Here is a 24,141-nt window from a genome sequence, read left to right as displayed (position 1 = left end):
GTGCAGCAGTATCTTGTGAAGTTCCTTCGCTTTAGAAGATGCTTTCTGACTAATGCTTTGTGAAGTAGGAGAACCTACAGGCAACAGGGTATACACAGTCCATGTCCTAATCACTGTGTTGAACCTTACATTTTTGAGCACAACACTAGACCAGTGATGTCACTGGAATGTTCTCTTTTGGTAATGTTTAAGCCAATATCTGCAATTTATTCAAGCTAAAACCTTTTTCAAAGCTCCTACATGAAGTACTTTTCACTATTAATACAAACAATTGTGAATGTTAACCATTAACGAGTGTGTTCATAACTGTCAAAATGTACAATTATAGAAACACAGTAAACCAATGTTTATGTTTTACTCACTACACATGTTTGGGACATTGTGAAAATACAATATGGTACCTATTTTGTAGATTATTTCAAGACAAGTAATAGGAGACGTTTTTAACAGATATTTTGATATTGTTTACCATTGTCCAGCTTGGGTCCCCACCGAAGCCGATTGTACCACAAATATTATTTCCATTTATTTCCAAAACATAAGTTTACTTCCAACCCCCAGTTACCACTGCAAACATGAAGCAAGTAACAAATGTATTTAGAGAGGGAAAAAAAAGTATAGTTTCTGGGTGGGCTATTCCAAGCCTTTTAGAACTATCCAAGATAATAATCATAATCAGCATGCAAACAAAAAAACAATCTAAACAAAATGAGTACTTATTTCTCCTCCATAAACTCCTGACAATTTAAAACGGACAAGGACCTCATGTTGTTCTTTTATTGCAGTGTGAGCCAGTCCATCATCACTTTCAGCTTCATTGCCTGGTTTAGTGGTCTGACAAATCAAAATTTTAAAAAGCCCCAGTTATTTCAGTTGACATAGATGATCTGGTGTGTGTCAGAAGTCAATGCTGAAAATCTAAGAAAATCACTTCAACTGATGACAGACACCCATTACACACAGAACTTAACCAGTAAAACAAGGAGGACACTTCATTTAAAAACCCATATAAATCACACCAGAAATTCATTTTTTCCTTGGTGACATATGTCTTTTTAATAAAGAATATCAGAGATAATAAATTCCAGAAGCGCTCCGCACTGGTCCTCAACATTCAGTCCTCCATGCTCCCTGCTATATTTTTACTGAATGAAGCAGGGATTTGTGTGAGTTAGACAGGTAAGAATTAATTCTATTTTTAATGTTCTGGTTATTTAAAGAATAACCTACCAATAAGCACACAAGTGGGTAATACTGAGTCATTTGTGCTGATGTATGTTCTGCTCAACACCAATTGACTGTATACAGATTCAATTAAGAAAGCCTAATCCACAGAAAAAAAGTCTAAAAAATCTACTGCATTTTTCTAAATGCAAAATAAAATAAAAAGGGTCAGCTAATTAAACAATGTGATCAATTATAAAGGTAACAATGACCTACTGATTGAGAAACTGGTTGGATCCAAAACCTACAGCCACAGAGGATCCAGAGTATTTAATGTTGAGAACCACTTGATTAGTGGTTTTAACCTATCTTGTCTCTACTTATGTTTTATTTCATTTCCGTCTGCTATTGGATGCAACTGAGAATGCAAATTTTATATTTTCTTGTGTAAACATGATTAAGTAAAAACCTTGAACAACTTCCCTAAGAAGTTGTTCTAATACATCATTCCACACAGTTTCTAAAATTCCGTTATGACTACATGACTTAGCAGATTACTCCAAATTCTCATTACCCTTACTGTAAAGATATGAAGATGAAACCTTTCCTTCTGTCAGCAAGTTGCTAGTGAGCCCCATTAATCCCAACCAAAACAAACTTCATGCCATTTAATATCTAAACCACAAAGTAGAAAAGCAATTAGGACATCCCACTGCCCCTACAGTTTAATAAGCCTTCACTGCCCTCTTCCATCAAACTTAGATATACTTTACTAATCACCAAGAGGAAATTCAAATGTATATCACAGCAACACAAAAAACATAAAATACTAGGGATTCTCCAATCATGTTTTGTAATCACAGACTTAATATTAGAATTGGCTGAAATTGATACGGATTTATTTTCTATACCTTTAATTAAAAAAACAAAAAAACACTAAGCTCCTGCATATGCTCCAATAATTTAGAAACCTGTTCTATATTAAAAAGGTACTTTTATAATTAAACTGCAAACCATGTTACCTACTCATCATTTACTAACAAAATTGATTTTGAACGTTTATTTTTTCAGTGACTATTCATACTAAAATAAATCTCCTTAAAGCATACTTTTTGACAAATAAAATGTACACAAATATGTATCCATAATACATATCAAATAAAAAAATAAAACTTCTTCTCATAACTATAATCCACAATTTTAATAAAATATTCACCAAGATGATACAACATTAAAATGCTTAACAAGTTTATACATGAGACATTTGGCTTTTAAGCTAACAAGCATGTTGTTTACTTAACAGCAAGGGAAATTCTTTATCTGTTCTTTTACTAATTCAAAATATGAGCTGTTGACTAAACACAAGCATAGTCACCATCCACACTTAGACAAGTATTGTGCATTTTAATTACAAGACAAAATGAAAAGGTCTGAACTCATTTTCTTTTTTTACACTCTGCTGTTCCTCTCCCTGCACAACATGACTCCTCAGATTCCCTTTTCTAAGTTTATTACTTCACTTTCTTTTACTTTTAAGGAAATATTCTGATTTGATTCTTTTGAAAAATCTGACTCAGACCTTTGTTTACAGGAAGTTCAACAACAAAATGACATGTGTGATTCCTTAATTACCATAATACCCTCCAAAAAGAAGCACTAAAATTAAATTACTGTAAAGTTTAGAAAAACACAGTCTTGGAAAACAAATTATTTTATGAGATTGGCTAATTTACCAATCACAGATCTGACCAGTTTGGGGTGAAAAATCAGCTGATCTCGATCAGCCTCCAATCAGTTGGAATATAATTAATGAAATACACAAGCATCAACTCAAACTACAACAAAGCACAACAGAATAAAAACATAACACAATATTATACTAAAAATAACTAGTAAATTGAAGTGGTGCTATTTTCCTTTGGCTTCTGGCTGGAGTAAAGAAAAGGATGTTGGGATAGAAGCATTAAACAGCTAATGGCCAGAAAAGATCCCCAGAGATTCTGCTAGTTACACCAGTGAGTTATAAGCCTGTGGCTAATGTTACTCCTAGAAAGTGCCCCCTTGGGGGGGAGATGGGCAAAATTGTTCATGATGGCATCCAATTTTGTCTTAATCCTCCTTTCCACAACTGCCCACAGATTCTGTCCTATAATAGAACTGGCTGTAAGTTTTGTATCACCTGATCACAAGTTGATTGCTGAAAAGATCACCGAATAGAACCAATTTCAGTGACTTGCTGCATACATTAAAAAGACCTGAGCCTCCTTAGATAGTAGATTCTGCTCTGGCTCTTCTGAAACAATGCCATTATGTTATCAGATCAGTCCAATTTGCTGTTCATATGGACCCCCAGATATATAAAAAGAATGAACTTTATTTTCCTCCAGGGAGAAATCTGGATTTTACAGAGGTTAATTAAAAAAAATATATATAGTACAATAATTCATTAACATACTCTCCAAAGTTTGAACACACCCTGGAATAATTAAAAGAAGGAAAACATCTTGACAATTACAGTCCCTAAGAAGCATTACACAGGCATATTTCTGTTGGTATAAAGGATTCCCAGTTGCGTTTGACACACTTCTGTTGAATAATTCATCAGCTGAAAGTATTCGAGAGGTAATGTGTCAGAATAGGGATGTGCAGTATTGTTCATAATGGCACTTAGTTGTTTCATTCTCTCCTTCACTACTACCTCCAGTGGGTTCAGAGTGCATCCCATGAATTAGCCTGCCTTTTTAACCAACGTGTTCATTTGGTAGGCCTCTCAAAGTGATATTACTGGTCCTACATGTAACAACGTAGAAAACCATACCACCCATCACCGAGATATTGAAGATGTGAAGGATGTCATAATCGTATTAAAAGAACAAAGTCTCCTAATAAAAGAGTGTGGTCCACATTTTCCTATATAGTTCCCCTGTGTTATGAGACCAGTTCAGCCTGTCATTGATGTGGACCCCAATTACTTGTAAAAATTCATCACCGTCACTCCCTGAATTGTCACCAGGCATAAAGGCTCTTTGGTGTGCTGAATGTCAATAACCAGTTTCTTAGTTTGCTGATGCTAAACTACGATGCAAATAATTCTTTCTGCACCAAGAAACAAAGTTCATCTTGGGACTCTCCTCTGTCTCATCCCCTTTTATCAATACACCCTATAACTGCAGAATCATCACAGAATGCCCAGGTGTTATTTATAGTCTTAAGTCTACTGAGTCAAGAGAAAAGTAGACAGAACTGCTTCTTCTAATGCTAGAGTGTTGCTTACATCCATATCAGATACACAGTCCACGAGTCTCAAACTGCGGTGTAAAAGGCAGATACAGTAGTCCATAATCCAGAACTTGCAGCTTGCATCAAATCATTTAAACGAGTCACATTTGTCAACACCACCTTCATCGCCAATAACGTTTGAATAACATACTTACTATCAGTGGTGTATGGAGAAGCTAATAAGGACTCTAGCTTTTTACATTTAATGGGGGTGCCCTGAATAATTAAAGATGGCGAGCTCCCACGCGCCCTCTTCATACAATGAAGCCACAAATCCCCGCGCTGTGAACTCGGGCTTTCTTAGGCCAGCACTTCAACCGTAAACAAAACCGCGAGCCCCGCGGATTCAGATTAACGCATACTAAAGCCAGATGTTTTCCACTGATCATGAAAATGTGCAAAAAACAAAATAAATTAAACAGTTAAGTGTCAAGTAATGAACACCTAAAGGAAAAACACATCCACTGTTGAAACGAATCATCAATAAGGCCCTAACAGAAAAAAAACACACCGTAAAATTAAAACATTGGAGGTTGATCGAAATTTTGGGTAGGATCATTAACAGAGCACGTACATTTTTATTTTATTTCATTATAATCGATGCATGCACACATGCCGACCACAGGCCACGCCGACAGGGGTGTTTGTGTATTTGGTTAAAGCCTTCCCACTGTTAAGTACAGCCCGTTTAGCCTTCCCGGGAACCACTCCGATCGTGGTATGCAGAAATACGAAGTGCCCGCATTATGTTCGTTTTCATCCGTAATTCGGAGCAAGTGGACTACCCTAGCATTGAAGAGCTTGCGCTGGAGTGTTATTTTTGGACAGGCCCTTGTAAGTTATTAGGCCTCATCTCCTAGTTCGTGGAATTAAGTGTATATCACCACTAAAGAGAGATCTGTTTCAGGTTTAACCCCAATAAATCAGTATTCCCTGTTTTTTTACCGTGTCCGACTGTTCCAAGATTGTAAATTATTTCTATGCGATTTAAAAATAATGGAACGAAAACAAAGTCACGCGGAGTAGATTTAGCTACACTAACTCAACTATGCGCAGAATGGGAGGCGTGATCCCTGGCTTAATCTTGAAAATGCACAATGCCTTGAAAACATTTAAAGCATTGGACATACATTCAGAACTTTCAAGTCTGTAATGACATCGATTATATTTTAATTGTTTGTCAATGAAAACGCTATTAACACAAAAAAAGATAAAAGAGTCCCCTCCCAGAATTCTAAAGAACTTTACGTATTAGAAAACTCCCAAGCTTCAACTGAAAATAACAATGTAATTCCTTTAACAATACTTTTCAGAAGGCTTAACATGGCTAATAATTAAAATAAAATTAAGGCAAGGAGGCCTTTACCTTCCATCTCCATATCCTCGGGCTCGCTGAGTTGCTGCTCTCCAGCTTTCTGTTGCGAGTGGTGGTTCATATCTGCAGCTTGATGGCTCTGGTTGCTGTCTTCGTTTCCCTCGGGGTTTTCTGAAGTTGGATCCGGTGTGGAACGAGTCCGGGACTGGGGCTGGGGCTGAGGGGTCCGAGGGCACGGAGGATGAGGAAGAGGAGATGGGGGAGACAGGTCAAGCCGCGGCGGCTGGGCCTGTTCAACAAGAACCTCGGTCTTTCCTTCTGTCAGCGCCGGGGGTAGAGGGGGACAGGCCGCTGGGGGTGCGGGCAGAGAAACGCGAACGTATTTGCTCGCTATTCGCCCAATCTCGACGCCTTGGAGGGTTTGCAAGTCGCCGAGGACGAAGGGGAAAGGGGGGAGACAGGTGAAATATTAACAGAGGAAATCAAAAACGAGAAGATCGTTATAGCAATGCTCAGTATAAAATATACAAGGAAAATGTGGGCAAGGAGGGGAGGCGAGGCAGGGAGAAATAAACCTCACACTCCTCAACCTCCCACCGAAGCGATGTTCTGCCAAGCGGTGATCTAAACCTCAACCCGAAATGCAATATACTGCGCCTTTTAAATTGTAATTCTCCAGAAGAGGGCAAAAAAGCAAAAAGGTAATATCAATAATCATAGGCGCACTGGATGTAGTTCGTTAGCAAGAAGGTAAACAATATTTACGGATCTCCACAAAATTCCAGTTGCTTTCTCCTGTCCGCGAGTCCCTCTTTTTTTCTGAGATAGCGAAAAAAATCTTTCCATTCAAAAACAAACTGAAGGTGCACCAGCGATGTTTCATACAGATTGCATGTCTTTGGACTATCCCCCCAGCGTTATCTTTTTTTCACTTTTTTACAAGAGCCAGGATCTTTATATATTATATATGTAAGTAGTTACATTGGTTTTCCCTCTATATTAAAAGAAGGCTAATTCGCAGTAGACCTGTCTTCTACCCGGTCCCGGTCCGAGTCGTTCACGTCTCCTCTCTGTTTGTGATGTTCAGTTTGAGGCAAAAAAACTCAAAATGGCGGCGGCGCTCTTCTCTGAAATGTCACATCCGCATGGAGACCCAAACAGTGCTCTCGCGCACGGCGAGCGGGGAGGCGCTGCCACTCATCAGACGCGCGCTCCCGCCGCGGCGCCGACGACGTAATCGTCCTCGTCCTCAGCAGCTGCCACGCGCTTTTGACCTCGCGCTCTGCAGTTGTAAGGAAGCGCTAGATTTTAAGTGTGCATCTTTAAAATTCGTTGTCTCTTCAGGGTTGCCTGCTATTACAGTCAAAATAACCCCATTCAGCAAGCAAATTTAACCTATCATGAGAAACTTAAAAAACTAAACCTCTTAAGTATTGTTTAGTACTTTACATGCTTCAAAAAAGTTGTTTCAAAAACGGAAAACTATCCCATTGTAAAGAAAGTTGTTTTTTCTCTCTCTTGCGCAAGTAAATTATGTTGCAAAATTTGCCACAAAACTAACTCTGACCGCAGCTGTAATAAAATATTGTAAACTATTCTGATTAACAATGCCTTTGGACTTTCAATGTGTATTCTTGTATAATATACAGTATACAAAAGAATGCCAGATTTTGCATTGCATGAACAATAGTAGTAACAAATGATGGGCAATCTTTGTTATCCTAAACAGGTTAAAAACTTGATAAACGGCAATGCTAATGAATAAACTCAGTGGATGTATTCTTTAATGACATTAAAGTTCAATGAACGTCTTACATATACAGTACATCTCTCATATCATGTAAACTCTAAACATGTAAATGCAGAGTTCTGTGCTCTGATATGAATAGTTTTACTTTTAAATGGGACAACTCCAAATAGTGTTTATGCCAAATTATAATATGCAATTAGATTCATTTACATGCCAAAAGGATACATGTCTGTGTATCTGAATGTGAGTCCATCCTGTTGCTATGTCTATGTCATTCCAACAGATGGTGCATCACAAACATTAACACTGCTTTTAACAATCTTTTACCAAACGACATACAACAGACTCATATTATTGAATTTGTAATTCCAGCAAATGGCACATCACACGCATTTGTAGTAATGTCATTTTATTGCTACACATGTTTGTAATGTGCCATCTATTGAAATAACATATACAATGCATTTTATTACTGCATGCATTACAAAATACATTCCAATAAATGGTGCTCTACAAATATTAATTCTGAGGTCTATATGTTGATTGCTTAGATTTCAACCTGTGCACAGATAGGTAGCAGAGTTAATAAGTGTCTGTGTACCTGTGTCCATTTGGTTTTTATGTAACTATCGCAATGAGAAATGGCACGTCTCATATTAATAAAAAATCATATTAAAAAAACACATTTTAGTTTTTAAGACATCCCACATTTTATATTTTTGCCCCCCTCCCCATTTATTCCCCCAAGAAACTGTTACCCATATTTTCCTTCAATGGCCCTGATTTCCCAATAAAAACTTAGGTATTCCTTCTGACCTGGTAATCCTGAGTCTGTTTTGGGAGAGAAGATATTAATAAAATATTTTTAAAATATATAATGGAACAGATGAGAGGACAACACTTTAGTTAATCAAATGAGCTTGCTGGACTGAAAGAAGCTTGTTTAACAAATTTCTTATGTAAGAAAATCCAGGTAATAGCTGAAAATGTCAGGCCTTGCAAATCAAATTAAAATGATGAAGAGAATGAATGGAGAGACAGTGAACAAAATGTAATTTTATCATCTATTTTATTGTGAAGGAAAAACATAACTGATAATGTTTTCCATTCACAGGTTATATGCACTGCATAATGTTATGGTTATAGGGTTGAAATAGTTTGAAAAGAGTACAACCCCACTACAAAGCCCAAGCCAGTCCCTGCACTTTGCGATGGTGATTAATGACCAGTTGTCCTTCACTAACATAAGAACATAAACAACTTGACAAATGAGAACAGACCAATCAGTCCGTCAAACTTGTCTGTTAAGCTAACAGCTAAGCTGTTCCAGTATCCCATCCAGATACTTCTTAAAGGTTGTCAAGGCTTCTGCTTTAACTACATGCCTCAGTAGTTTGTTCCAGATGTACACAACTCTTTGCATAAACAAGTGTTATGCAGCTTTAGTGCTAAATGCACTGCCCCTTAATTTCAACTGAGTACGTGATTCTTCATTAAGGTGAAAGAATACTGCTAAACCTCCTTCATCAATGCCCTTGAAGAGTTTGAAAACCTGGATGAGGTCCCAACATAGTTTCCTCTGCTCAAAACAAAACAGGTTTAATTCTCTGAGTCCATCACAGTACAACATATCCTCTGCACGGCTTCAAGTGCTGCTATGTCTTTCTTGTAACTTGGTGGGCAGAATTGCATACAGTACTCCAGAAGCGGTTTATAGTTCATGATATAGTCTGAGCATAATATCCCCCAATTTTTGTTCAACAGTTTTTACAATATAAACTAACATTTTACTTGCCATTTTAACAACTTCTCAATATAGAGTCACTATTATATTAAAAAATCCTGGGATGAGACAAGACTTTTTGGGAGATTTTTTCAAGTCCCAGAAGTTGAGACCTTGGTCATGAGTTTTTTTTTTTCAAGTCACGCCCTCCTCTCAACCATTTTCAACCACGCACATGGTAATCTCACCTCTCGTTTGTGTGAATGCTTTTAACAGATTTTTAACAGTTTCTGCTCTCTCAGCTCTTATAAATTTTAACCTTTTCCACACTTTAAGTTACCAATTAAAGAAGATGTATTATGTCCAAATCTTATTGAAGAATTTCCATCACGAAGGGTTATCAACAGAAAAAATGTGAACACGGGCAATCCTAGCCCCGAGAAACAATGAAGCCAAACGAATTAACACCAAAAATGTCGATTGGTAACATGGCAAATTGACTAAATGCTTATCAATAGACTATGCTGAAAATGTTAGTGGTGATGGTGCAGAAGATGGAAAACATCCGATTACAAAATCCCGAAGAATATCTATAGCCGTTAACACCGTCCGATCTTCCGCTGTACAAAAAGAAAGGTAATGTACATCTTCCGTGGATAACATTACACAAAAAAGGAGATCTTGATATGCGTTTCGTATTAAAACGCTAACAGTTTCTCATTAGAATAACATTTGCAAAGACAATTAACAAATCTCAGAGCCAAACATTCGAAAAAGTCATTTTATTTAATAGAGAGAAAAAAATGAAATTCAATCGCGGGCAGTTATAGGCTACGTTGCGTTGTCACGATGAAAGTCCAAACACGGAATCAATATTCAATGCGATATTGACGAAAATTTTATTAAAAAAATATTTTTACTGGTTTTACAGTAAAAGTGTAAGATTCAAAAGTATTTGTGTGCTAATTTCAAAGCCAAACAGAACGAAATCGTACTATGCAACAGATAACTCTAATGCAACATGAAATAATTTACTTTCAAATTATTATGTTTTACTCTTTTTTAATATGGTTAATTACCAGCTGCAATGTAAAATAGTTATATTATGCATATGTAACAATTCCCATGAAAATATATATATTTTTTAAATTGTACAACCGCATCCTCATACGCGAGTGACAGAACCGCAAAGAGCTTATATGTAGCGAGGGCACGGTGGTTGGCGCGAAGCGAGAAGATGAAAAAGTTGAGTCAATATCAACCCCTAAATCTTTTTCAGAGGTTGCTTCCTGTTGGTCTGAATCTCCCATCTTGTATTTAAAATTAACGTTCCTTTTGTCTACGTGTAGCACTTTGCACTTTTCTACATTAAACAATTTCCAAGTGTTTGTGTGTTCTGAAGTTTGTCCAATTCTTGTTGTTTTTGCTGCCTCCTCAGTGTCTGCTATTGCTCCCATTTTAGTATCATCTACACATTTTAGACGTTTATTAACTATAATGAAATATTGGCATTCAAGTAAATCAGAAAAAGTAATGGGCCAAGGGCAGTCCCCTGAGGGACTCCACTGATGACCTCATTTTACACTTGTCTATACTCCTGGCTGAGAGGCTTCTGCGAGAATCAAGACATCGGGTTTATAGACAACTGGGATCTTTTTTGGGAAAGGCCGCGCTTCTTCAAGCGGGATGGACTGCATCCGAATAGATTTGGCGCCCGGGTCCTCTCCGAAAACATCGCTAAGGTAATTCGTCTATCTTGACTGTCTACTTCTACTGCTAACCCCTTACGTAATGCTACTGGTTTGATAGGACATAATGGCTTAACAGAGTCTTCCGTTAAAGTGCACATCATTAATAATCTAATAACAAATCTTAACGCACGTAAAAAATCTAGGCAGTGCGGCAAAAACCAATAATTTAATTGAAATTACTACTTCAGATCAACACTGCATTAAGACTATAAAAACGGATTGTAGATTACATAAAAAGTACACACAGAGCGGCGTTAACAAAAATAACTTAATTTTTGTTCCGATTACCGATAACACGCATAAAATTCAGCTCTGCCCTTCAGAAACATTAAATATGGCACTATTAAATGTTAGAGCTTTAACTAACAAGACATTTTTTATAAACGATCTTATTAGTGATAGAAACATTGATTTTATTGCGCTAAATGAAACATGGCTTAATTCCAATGGGGCGGCAGTTTTAATCGAATCTGCGCCTCCGGATTACAGTTTTCCTCGTGCGGCCCGCCAGGGGAAAAAGGGGCGGTTTGGCAAACATTTACTCGAGCCGATTAAAATGTAAAGATGTTAGTTTTGGTAAATTTAAGTCCTTTGAGTATCTCGCCGTTGTTATTCATGGAGATTCTCACGTTCTCGTATTATCCGTGTATAGACCTCCTAAATATAACGCGTCTTTCCTTGAGGAATTCTCTGACTTAATGTCAATTTTAGTTACAAACTATGACGCACTCTTAATAGTCGGCGACTTTAACTTTCATGTCGACAATCAGTGTGACCAAAAGGTAAAGGAATTCATGAACCTCCTGGACTCTTTTGATTTGAGGCAGCTCGTAAATCAGCCTACACATAAAGCAGGTCATACGTTAGACTTAGTGATTACTAAAGGACTTAAAGTTGATATAAAGCAGGTCACTGATATCGGTCTATCAGACCATTTCCTTCTACTATTTAATATAGAAATAAAGATAGAAAACGCTCATGAGAAGCATTTTGTTAAAAAACGCTTCTTTGACTCATCAGCAGCTTTAAAGCTTACAACTATTCTAAGCAATCAGTCCGTTTATAATGCCAGCTATAATAGCGAGGATAATGTAAATAGTAAAGTGGAAAACTTTAATTCTAAAGTAAGAACTGCTGTTGACATAGTTGCACCTGAAAAGACAGTTAAAAATTCTCTAGTACTGTTATTCTATGGAAGACCCAAAGAGTGTCTGATTTTAAAAGAACATGTCGTAGAGCTGAGCGTAAATGGAGGAAAACTAAACTAACTATCCACTATGAAATATTAAAAGTTAAAATAACAGAATACAATAACACTGTCCGTCTTGAGAGGCGCTGCTATTTCTCTAATATTATAAATAACAATGCTAGTAATCCCAGAGTCTTATTTTCAACAATTGACGTCTGTTAAACCCAGGTAACACAAAGGAATGCCCCAGAATACTTCCAGTGAAACCTGTGAGAACATTGCTGTATTTTTCACTCAAAAATTAATGATATTAGAGATAACATAGTATATCTCCCAACACTGCAGAACCTCCAAAGCCCCGGTACTCCGTTATAAACAAATTAAATGCTTTCACCAGGATAGATTTACCTGAATTACATAGTATAATCTCTCAACTGAAACCCTCCACCTCGTCCTTGACCCAATACCAACCAGGTTTTTCAAAGAAATATCAGGCGTCTAATTGACAATATTCTGGACATAGTAAATTGTCATTAGATACGGGGTCTTTCCAGACTGTCTTAAGACTGCTGTAGTTAAACCCCTTCTTAAGAAACATAATCTTGACCCTCTGCCTTTGAAAATTTTAGACCCATTTCTAACCTGCCCTTCTTAAGTAAAATTCTAGAGAAGGCAGTCATTATGCAGTTAAATGACCACCTAAATAAACATGCTATTCTTGATACTTTTCAGTCAGGCTTCAGAACAAATCACAGTACAGAAACTGCACTCGTTAAAGTAGTAAATGACTTGGGTAAATGCAGACAGAGGCCATTTATCTGTTCTCATCCTCTTAGATCTGAGTGCTGCATTTGACACCATTGATCATAATATTCTTAGAAATCGCCTTAGTCAATGGGTGGGCCTCTCTGGCAGTGTCTTAAATTGGTTTGAATCCTACCTGGCAGGGAGAAAATTCTTTGTGAGTTGTGGTAATCAAATCTCAAAGACACATGATATCCGATATGGTGTTCCACAAGGCTCTATCCTGGGTCCGCTGCTTTCTCAATCTATATGCTTCCGTTAGGTCAGATTATCTCAGGTTACAACGTGAGCTACCACAGCTATGCTGATGACACACAGCTGTACTTATCTATAGCACCTGATGACTCCGACTCTTTCGATACACTAACACAATGTCTTACTGGTATTTCTGAATGGATGAATAGTAATTTTCTCAAACTAAATAAAGAGAAAACTGAAATTTTGGTAATTGGCAATAATGGATTCAGCGAGGTTATCAGAAATAAACTTAATGCACTAGGATTAAAAGTTAAGACGGAAGTAAAAAATTTAGGGGTAACCGTTGACTGTAATCTGAATTTTAAATCGCATATTCATCAGACCACTAGGACAGCATTTTTCATTTAAGAAACATAGCTAAAGTTAGACCTCTTATATCATTGAAAGATGCTGAGAAATTAATTCACGCTTTTGTTTTCAGTAGACTAGATTACTGTAACGCACTCCTCTCAGGACTACCCAAAAAAGACATAAATCATTTGCAACGAGTGCAGAATGCAGCTGCTAGAATCCTAACTGGGAAAAGAAAATCCGAACACATTTCTCCAGTTTTGATGTCACTACACTGGTTGCCTGTGTCATTCAGGATTGACTTTAAAATACTGCTTATGGTTTATAAAGCCTTAAATAATCTCGCTCCATCTTATATATCGGAATGCCTGACACGTTATATTCCAAATCGTAACCTTAGATCTTCAAATGAGTGTCTCCTTATAATTCCAAAAGCTAAACTTAAAAGAAGTGGTGAGGCGGCCTTCTGCTGTTATGCACCTAAAATCTGGAATAGCCTGCCAATAGGAATTCGCCAGGCAAATACAGTAGAGCACTTTAAAACACTGCTGAAAACACATTACTTTAACATGGCCTTTTATAACTTCACTTTAACTTAATACTGATACTCTGTATGTTCAATTCTTCATAATAACTATTCATGGTGGCTCTAAAATCCGTACTGACCCCTACTCTCTCTTCTGTTTCTTTTTCCGGTTTCTTTGGTGGCGGCCTGCGCCACCACCACCTACTCAAAGCATCATGATGCACCAACATTGATGGACTGAAAGCCAGAAGTCTACGTGACCATCATCATCAGGTCCTTCCATGAAAACGCTAAATACAAAGAGGACTGTTTGATTTATGTTAGGTAGAATGCCCAGAGGGGACTGGGCGGTCTCTTGGTCTGGAACCCCTACAGATTTTATTTTTTCTCCAGCCTTTGGAGTTTTTTGTTTTTCTGTCCACCCTGGCCATCGGACCTTACTCTTATTCTATGTTAATTAATGTTGACTTATGTTTATCTTTTATTGTGTCTTCTATTTCTCTATTCATTTTGTAAAGCACTTTGAGCTACATTTTTTTTGTATGAATATGTGCTATATAAATAAATGATTGATTGATTGATTGATTGTCTCCTGCCAGTTGAGATCCAGTTTTGTAAGTTACCTCTCATGCCTGCAGTTTCTGCTTTCAGAATTAATTTTCAGTGTGGAATAATGGTGTCAAAGACTTTTTGAAAATAGCAGTCAATTATGTTGTATGCTTTGCCCTTTGTCAACTATTGCAGTTGCCTGTTCAAAAACAATCTAAAGTATTTGTTTGGCAAGATCTTTCTCTTATAAATCCATGCTGGCTGTTATTTAGAATGTTTTTTCACATAGGTACTTTTCTAACTTATTTCTTATTATAATTGCCATAATTTTCCATGGCACAGAATTAAGACTCATTTGTCTGTAATTACCAGAATCCATTTTGTCTTCCTTTTTGAAGATTGTAGTCACATTTGCAACTTTCCAGTCCTCAGGTATTTCTCTTTTCTTTTTGCCTAATGAAAGCCTATAAATGGCATCTATTATTTCTTTCAGTACAATTGGTAAAATCCCATCAAATCTAGGTGTGGCCTTGAAGCACATCTGACTCTTATATTAGTTTTCTATTAAAATAAAAATATAAGAAACTCAGTATTATAAAAATGCATTTCCTGCTAATGATGTGTACTGATTTTTCCAGAAGTATCTATTTCACAATATTTTAGCACTTAAAATGTATGGACACAAACTCACATACAATATCTCCATTCTCACAATCATTTATATTATGCTTTATGCAACACATAAGCTAGAGTTAGAGTGGAGCTGCTTCAATGAAGTATGGCTGAAGATTAAGAAACAATTATTCATAAACAAAATATCTTTTTTATCTACTATATATATATATATAAAATTCTAAGCCTAAAAGTGCTATGGTGACGTTTTTATGTCACGGTTTTGTTGGGCTTATTTTAAAACCTTCATTTATATGTTTGGTATCATTCTTTTCAGAGTTTATCCAACTTTAACGCGATGTTGTTAGATTTTCAGATTCTTATTCCATTTTTAAATCATAAACTAAAAAATATCAAGAACTCGCATCTCACGAGATTGGACTTTGTGCCAAAAGATTTAACCACACCCGGGGCTGGAAATAAAACACAAAAAGTAGGACAGCTGCTGTACAGGCTTTTAAATGTTCGAAGCACCACGTGAGAAAGAGATCACGTGGCACGGCAGCAGCAGCAAGCCAGCAGCTGATCGAGCAAAGAGGAGGTTAAAAAAAACTACTTGTTTCCCATTGTATCACCGTTTAAGAGGGGGTTTTGGAGGAGCGACCGCATCTCCTTCACAGTGCAAGTGGCAGAGATGCAAAGTGTCTAGCGAGCGAAGCGAGCAGGGGGGAATTGTGCTTCACTCACTCAGAATATGGAACCAATGCAGAAAGCATTTTAAGATGGAGCAGCTTTTATCTGTGGCATCTCTGCAAGAGAACCACCTCTTTCAACCTTCGCAAACATATGCAGTTTTTAATAACTGGAAAACATTTGGGATTAAATTGCTTAGAGATCTTTATATAGACAACATCTTTGCATCCTATGAACAATTACATTCCAAATGTAACTTTCCAGCTACACATTTCTTTCACTATCTTCAAATTAGGAACTTTGTTAAACAGAACCTGCCTAATTTTCCTCATCTTACACCCTCGTCCATTCTGGAAAAAATATTGTTCAATTTCAAGGACTTAGACACCATCTCTGCAATATATAAAATTATTTTACAGTCCCTCCCTCTCAAAGATCTAAGAGGAAAATGGGAAAAAGATCTCTTAATCAATATATCAGAGAAGGAGTGGAAGGTAGTAAAAGGTAGTAATGCAGAGACTTCACTCAAGCTCCATATTCACAAAGCATATCATTATTCAACTCAAAATGATATATTGAGCACATCTGTCTCGCCTAAAACTGTCCAAAATGTTTCCAGGGCAAGATCCAACCTGCGAACGCTGCAATCAAGTCCCAGCCTCACTAGGTCACATGTTTTGGGCCTGCACCAAATTAATATCATTTTGAATCAAAATTTTTAAGTGCCTTTCAGACAGCCTTGGTGTCGTAATCCCTCATAACCCATTAACAACTCTGTTTGGTGTTCTTCCAGATTGGTTTAAAGTGAAGAAGGACAAACAAACTGAGACTGCATTCACTACGCTTTTGGCACGCAGGCTTATTTTGCTAAACTGAAAGAATCCTAACTCTCCTCGTTTAAGTCAGTGGGAAACCAATGTTTTATACTATTTGAAATTGGAAAAAAATCAAATATTCAGTTAGAGGATCTGTACAGAATTTTTTCAAAACCTGGCAGGATCTAATCAATAATATTATAAAATAAGCTCTTAAAGCACAGAGGAAGCAATTATCTCATTTCTTTTTCTTCTCCATTCATCTCTATTGGTCTGTTAAACTCATCAATTTAGGTATGTTTACTTGCCTTAAGTTTTGCCCGACTTGGGGTCGACTTGTTTTTCAATCTGAATCCTATTTTTTGTAAAAAATTGATCGATTTGTATGGAATGATTACAATAAAATTATTTTTTAAAAAAGGGGGTTTTGGAGGAGCAACCTCATCTCCTTGGGGTGCATTCAGACCCACTCTTCACAACGCAAGCGGCAGAGATGCAAAGTGGCTGGCGAGCGAAGCGAGCAGGGGAGAATCCCCTAGTAACATATAAAAAATAAAAACATTTTTATACCTTGCCACACACATGCACTTAGGAGGCAACTTGAAGGATTCACTAATGGTAATTTGACCTAGAGATGAGTGTTGGTGCTGCTGCAGATCCCCTACAGATCAGATGACCAGCAGCCCCAGTGGTGTTGCTTCTGGATCACAGTTTCCTGGACCTGTCACCTCCAATCTAGTTTCATTTTAAGGGGCTGCCCCACCATTTTGAGTCAGTCTGTTATTTGACTCCAGTCTGAAAAGACTGAAAACAAATTTGCTATCTTTTGTTAATTTTTCTCCATTAATTATATGCGGTTCGCCTTTGAGGTGCCTCAACACTTCATCTTGTCTTGCCTCCTACTTTATATATACAGTATGTGAGTTCATATTCCAGGGTATTTTTTCTTCAGTATAGTGTTTTTCTTTTTTATTGCACATAATACAGGTATTATGTTTTTTTTTAATGGTATTGTGTTCTATATTTGTTTTCCATTGTATCACCGTTTAAGAGTGGATTTCGGAGGAACACCCGCATTTCCTTCATGTGCGTTCAGCCCCCCTCTTCACGACGTGAGTGGCAGAGACGCAAAGTGGCTGGCGCGTAGCCGAGTGAAGCAAGCAGGGGGCGAACCCCCTAGTAGATAAACAAATATATACACACATACACACTATGGTCTGAACACACACCAGAATGATTAAAAAGGAAAAAAATAAAAAGAGTGAAAACGTCTCACTTGGCAGTTACAGTCACAGAGAGGAATTATACAGATGTATTGCCTCCTGGTATATAGAAGCCCCAGTGGCATTTCTTGACACACATCTGCTAAATAATTTGTTGGCTTAAAGCCCTCAGTGTTAGCGTGTCAAAGAGAGGACGTGCAGCATTTTTGATGTCTTCATTCTCTCCCACTCTACTACCTCCAGGGGTTCCAGAATGTGTCCTATAACTGAGCCTACCCTCTTGAAGTGATGTTACCAGCTCCAGCACGCAACAGCACAGAAAATTGCAATGGCCATCTCAGTGTTGTAGATGATGTGAAGGATGTCACTACCCACATTAAAGGAATGCAGCCTCCTAAGAAGAAAAAGAGCCTGCTCTGTCCTTTCGTATACAGTATATTTCCCCTGTGTTATGAGACCAGTGCAATCTGTCATTGATGTGAATACCTAAGTACTTGTAGGAGTGCACCACTCATCCACCTACATATCTCTGAGCTTACCACAGGCTGGATGTGGTAAGAATTACTGAGTAAAGGGTCTGGGTACTTGTGTGAATGGGATATTTCAGTTTTTTATTTTTAGTTAATATGCACAGTTTTCTAAAATCTTGGTTTTGTTTTGTCATTATGGATTACTGAGCATTGCTTGATGAGAGAAAAAATAATTTAAATGATTTCAGCATAAAGCTACAACATAATAAAATGTGAAAAATGTGATGGGGTCTGAATAATTTTTAAGGGCAATGTAGATCGCTAGATTAAAATCTTATCTAAAGCTCATGAAGATTTTCACAAAGTTCAAAAAATACTTCTTCATACAAGGGGTTATCAGAATCTGAAAGAAAAAAAAATACTAGCAAGGCACGTGCTTGAAGTGGGGACAGTGTCAGCTTTTAAAAATATCTGGATGATATATTGGTATAACTTAGCCATTAGGTAAGCAAGCTAGCTTGATGGAATGAATCATCTTCCCCTCTTTGTAAAATTCATTCTAGTCGTTATTATTATACCATTCATGTGTTTTGTTCTGTTGAATTATTCAGCCTGGGTCACTAAAGCCTTGTCAAAGCTGGTGTGCCGCTGAAAACCTTAGTCTGCCAGCACTGACCTAGTTCCTTTCTTTGCTCTGCTGACCAATTACATTTTAATTTGATTGTTTACAGATGACACCCTTTGGAGCTGATTCTGCTCTTGTGCCCATTTATGTCAGAATACAAACTTCCTGACTCTGAATTTGATAAGGGAATTAGAAAAAAAGGCTGAACAGTTCATGACACATAATCAGATGGCATATTTATTTAAATCCGAGAGTTTGCAATGAAAAACTTTAGGAACAAGGCTGATGCTCAGTGGAGGAAAAATAAACTTTTTAGAGCTTGAATTGAGTGTACAGCATGTATCATGATCTTCCAGGACAAGAGACAAAAAAAAATCAAAATATCAGACTGGCCAACAGTATTCAGATCTCAGCAAATATTAGTGCTGAACTGCACACTATCTTTTCTCACTGCAAATCCAGGCATCTGCTGAATGAACAAGGACACTACATACCGGATAACAGTACCTAACTGACTAGCACTGAAAAATGAAGCAGGAAGAAACAGACAACTGGAGCCTAGTCACCCAGAAACTTGGCAGACTGGCAACAGAAGCATGACTGCAGCATGTTTTGCAGGGCACTTTCTTAGAAACATAACAAGTGATGTTTCTCCACTTTTGCTTACTTTTGTGAGTTTATTAAAAAATAAGGTAAACACCATTAATTAATGCAGTAAGTGCTATATCATTTACATTTAATCCATTAAACCTGATATTCTCAAACTCTGTCCAGTTCATTAATTGAAGGCTAGAACGTCCATTGTATTTGGATTAGTAGGCTAATTGCAAGATGGTTTCTTATTTGTGTACAGTATTTATTGTATAAATCCAGAATGTCCCATTGGTTTTGCTATACTGTATAATGTAAAATTACTTTTTCGTAGGATGCCACATTGGTTCTATGGCTGGTGTGTGTGTGCTTCACATTCATTAAATTTCAATAAAGATTCTTCCTTTAATCTCAATAATCTTAAATTAATTCACACCTTGGCACTGTATATGGAAGTACACATGAATGTGTGCATTAATGGACTAGCATCCCATTCAAAGTTAGTTTAACCCTTGTATACATGGGACTTTCAACAAACACTAATATTTACTATTATATATTATAATATATACTATTATATACCTTGGTTCTTTAGAGACATGGCATATATTTATATATAAAACAAGCAATAAGTAAATATAATTGTCCAAGCTTTTATTAAGACTGCTTCCCTGAACACTTTACTCCTTTTTAAATTAATTTTTAATAGGTAGTTTCTTTTAATTTTTAATATTGATATTATGACCACTAGTGGCTCCACAACAGCAAACACCATTTACAATTGTACAAGCACAGTCCTTGGTTCAAAACACATACTTTTATTCCTTGGATTATCTTTAACAGTGCTGTCTCTTGTGAGTACAATTCAGCACAGCATTGCAGAGCACAGCAATATAAATCTTCCTCTCAGGCCCTCCTTCCAGGTGAGTATTGTCCAGCTCCGCCCCCAACTCTGACTTGTCTTGAGTGATGACTTGAGTGAGGCAGAGCTGCTCCACTTATACAAGTCTCGGAAGTAATTCTAGTATCACAGCATTGCCCATCACAAGCCCTTTTGGGACAGGTGTAAGTCTCATAGAGCAGGGATCACAAATCCCTGCTGCACCCCAACAGGGCCACCCCGTGGGACTACAGCTCCCAGCATGCCCTGTGAGGGTCTTGTGTCTTGCTGGATTTAATAGTTCATATAGGTTACCTCCTCCTATCCTTCCAGCGTATTGGCGTATTGACAGAGCCTTTCTCTTGATGTTAGGATCTCTGCTACAGTTTTGGCACCTTCTGCCATTCTTCTGGTTCAGGAAGGGTAATGCCCTGACTTCCTTCTTGTCCAATTACTGGCTTGGTCTCCTGGCTGGATAAAGAACCTTGAACTATCCTGTCTGGGATGCCAGCCTATGTTTGCCATCCTTTATAATATATATTTACACAATCATAGTGTATTACTCAGCAAAATAACCCAAGACCACAGTTACATGTTTCTGATCTTTACAATGTCGCTCTTAGCACTCTGTACAGTGATCAACTGTTTTGGCACCTTCTGTGTTTTTTGTCCACTTTTGCTCTGTAAGAAGTTGTTTCAGGTGATGCGACTTATGCTGTTTCACACTGTTGCCTGCTACCTTCACTTTCAATCTTCTTCTCCTCTGAGCTCTCAAACTTTACAATTCCTTGCTGAGAACATTCAGGATGTGATGGCATCAGAATATCACTCTGTACTGCCTTACTTTGCTGTTCATCATCCATCTCCCTATTGCATGTTCTCTGACTTGTCATCTGCCATCAACAACAGGAACTCTTTCAGCATCATAAACATGTCAGCAACACAACTTTTCTTGTCTCTTATTTCTCTAAATTCATAAATACCTAAATAATAAGCAACACAACAGAATAACAACTGTAATAAAACCTTCTTTGTTTTTTGTCCCCATTTGCTTCTGTAAAAAGCTGTTTCAAATTATGTGATTTATGCTGTTTCACTTTGTGCAGCTGCTTGCCCCCTTCACCTTCATTCTTCTCCTCCTCCTTGATTGAGCTGTGCCCTTCTATAATGTCCAACTTACAACATTCCTTATCTGATGGCATCAGAAGACTCCCTTTTGCACTTTGTCTCCCACTGATTCATAATCTACAATCAGTGACAGGGGCTCTTTCAATGAACAGCTGTGCTGATAAGTGTTATGGCCTTTATTTTCTTAAATGTCTTACCTCGCTACATTTATAAATGTTTTCATAAAAAGTAACAAGATTGAAACATAGCTGTAATGAACATATAGAGGTAAAAAGAAATCCTAAAAGTTTTTTTTTATCACGGTTTACATATACAACATTCAAAATGTGCACGTAAAAACACTGACACTTTAACGCATTTCAGGTCATTAACAACCTTGTATGTTTTAGTCGAATAAGTGATAATAATAAAATAATTTTAAACTATTTTGTAACATTTAGTATAGTATATTGTTGTACATAAAGTGAATGAGGCATACCTGGGGGACTGTATCATTTGACCCTTTGAGAGTTGTAAACATTAAATTACAAGTTTCTAGTGACTTCAGGTATGTATATTATGTATATAAAGGTTAATGCAGCCAGGATACACTTGTACTGTACTGGAGAAGATGGGTTTAGAAAATTAATGAATGGATGATTTCTACAGATCAGTAACATCTGTGGTAAATTATATACTGTATACCTAGAAACTTTTTTTTTTTGGTGTAAATATACTTGGCAGGGGTTTTCTTTTGCATTTAGAACTATTTACTGTAGATTAGTTTTCCACCAGGAAAAAAAAGTAATTATTACTGGAGACTCAAAAGGGACTGGGTTTCCATGGTGTCTGCTCGAGACTAAACAGTTTTAGTGAATTTGTCACAGTAGGACACATCCTTAAGTCCTGCGATGCACTTGGCAGCTGCTATGGCTTTTTTGTAGTGTGGTGACCATCCTGGTGCATTATATAGTTTTAGCATAATGTGATATTCAACAGTTTTTAAATATAAAATAAGATTTTATGTTCCTTTTTAATTGTTTCAAAAAAAAAAAAAAACAGAAAATCAGAGAAGTGCCTGCAGCCGTAAGTCATGAACAAGTTTTTGAATTTTTTTGCACACAGTACTTCAAGTGTGGTCTCATTAGTGCATTATGTAGTCTGAGCATAACAATACTCCATTTACATTCAGTAGTTTTTACGAAATAACTCACATTTTTATTTGCCTTTTTAATAGCTTCTGTGCATTGCTTAAATGATGAAAATGTTGTGTAAACATAAACCCTTAAATCCTTTTCAGCGGGCGCTTCTTTTAGGACAATGTCTCTCATCTTGTATTTGTTGAAGTTCCTTTTGCCTACATGTAACACCTTGCGCTTTTCTGCAATAATCTGCATTTTACAAGTGTTCATGTCCAGTCCTGAAGCTTGTCCAAGTCTTCTTGGATTGTTATTGCTGCCTCCTCAGCGTGTTCCATTCCTCTAACTTTGACGTCATCTGCAAATTTCACACATTTTCTAATTGCACCAGAATCCATGTCATTAATATAAATCAGAAAACGTTAACAGTCTATGGACACAAAGACCCAGAGGGACTCCAATGAGGACATCCTCTTCTTGTCCACATTCTTCTCCTAAGTGTACTCCTTAGAAGTAACTTCAAGGGTTTGGGAAAAGGCCTAAATGAACTAAGTGTGAATTGATTAGATTAGATAAACTATTATCAACATGGAGAAATTCAAAAGGAGATACTATAATATATGGATATACTAGAATTTTGTAAAAGAACCTGTCTCCCTGCATTTTGTTTTATACCTGCACCAGGACTAACTGAATTCTTAAACAAATCCTACAGGCAGTTTAAAGATATTTATTCATTCATTTAAACATGTAAAGGGGAGTTTTTTATATGTGATAATACCAGAATTTGCATAAAGAACCTTTGCTAATATCAAACCATTGTAGCTATCCACTGCTATATACTATTCGCTTGGAAGCTTCTTTGAAAAGATTCAGTTCTGTTTCTACTGTGTCAGTCGTAATTGCACCTTCAGTTAAATAAACCATAAGCAAATGGAAAGGGGTTACAAGCAATAGAGACAATAAATCTTTACAACATATGCAGAAGAACAAAGAAATGCATCTGTGTTATTGGAAGATAAACAATAAATCCTGTCCTTTCAATTCTTATCCTAACTTACCATTCTTTCTTACTTCGGTACAGGACTGCAAGATGTAATGAAAAGGAAATGTGACAGTTATGGAGAGACTGATTGGTGCTTCTGTATTTGCTCTTTGAGTATGAGTAAGAATGTTCCTTCTAAAAAACTGCATTTCATTTGTCCTGCACATCAACTAGTGCTGTAGTGATAGACTCTGAACAAATGGCATATTCTGTGAGACCCCATTAGTCTATAATAAGGTTAGGTTGGTTTTGACAGTAGGTGGCTCTCTGCAAGACCATAAGTATATCTATTTACTCTCTCTGTTCCAGTTGATGGATGCAGGAGCCAGTGTCTACCCTTAT

At 37.1% G+C, this 24,141-nt stretch overlaps 1 protein-coding gene across 2 annotated transcripts in view; it reads right to left on the bottom strand.

Moving 5' to 3' along the window:
• Positions 1–24,141, bottom strand: part of usp7 (ubiquitin specific peptidase 7 (herpes virus-associated)) — a 116,649-nt gene that overhangs the window by 72,691 nt on the left and 19,817 nt on the right. The window contains exon 1 of one of the 2 annotated variants that reach the window (XM_039774567.1): positions 5,810–6,891. The exons of the other annotated variant lie outside the window; for it this stretch is intronic. Within the exon in view, the coding sequence (XP_039630501.1) occupies positions 5,810–5,879 (70 nt within the window). The 5' untranslated portion in view covers positions 5,880–6,891. Of the gene's footprint in view, positions 1–5,809; positions 6,892–24,141 lie in introns of those variants that run through there. 2 annotated transcript variants of the gene reach the window in all.

This window comes from Polypterus senegalus, chromosome 13 (genome assembly GCF_016835505.1).
Source record: "Polypterus senegalus isolate Bchr_013 chromosome 13, ASM1683550v1, whole genome shotgun sequence".
Taxonomy (NCBI): Eukaryota; Metazoa; Chordata; class Cladistia; order Polypteriformes; family Polypteridae; genus Polypterus; species Polypterus senegalus.
Note: the sequence above shows the minus strand (reverse complement) of the source record. Positions and strands in the feature narration are given on the sequence as shown.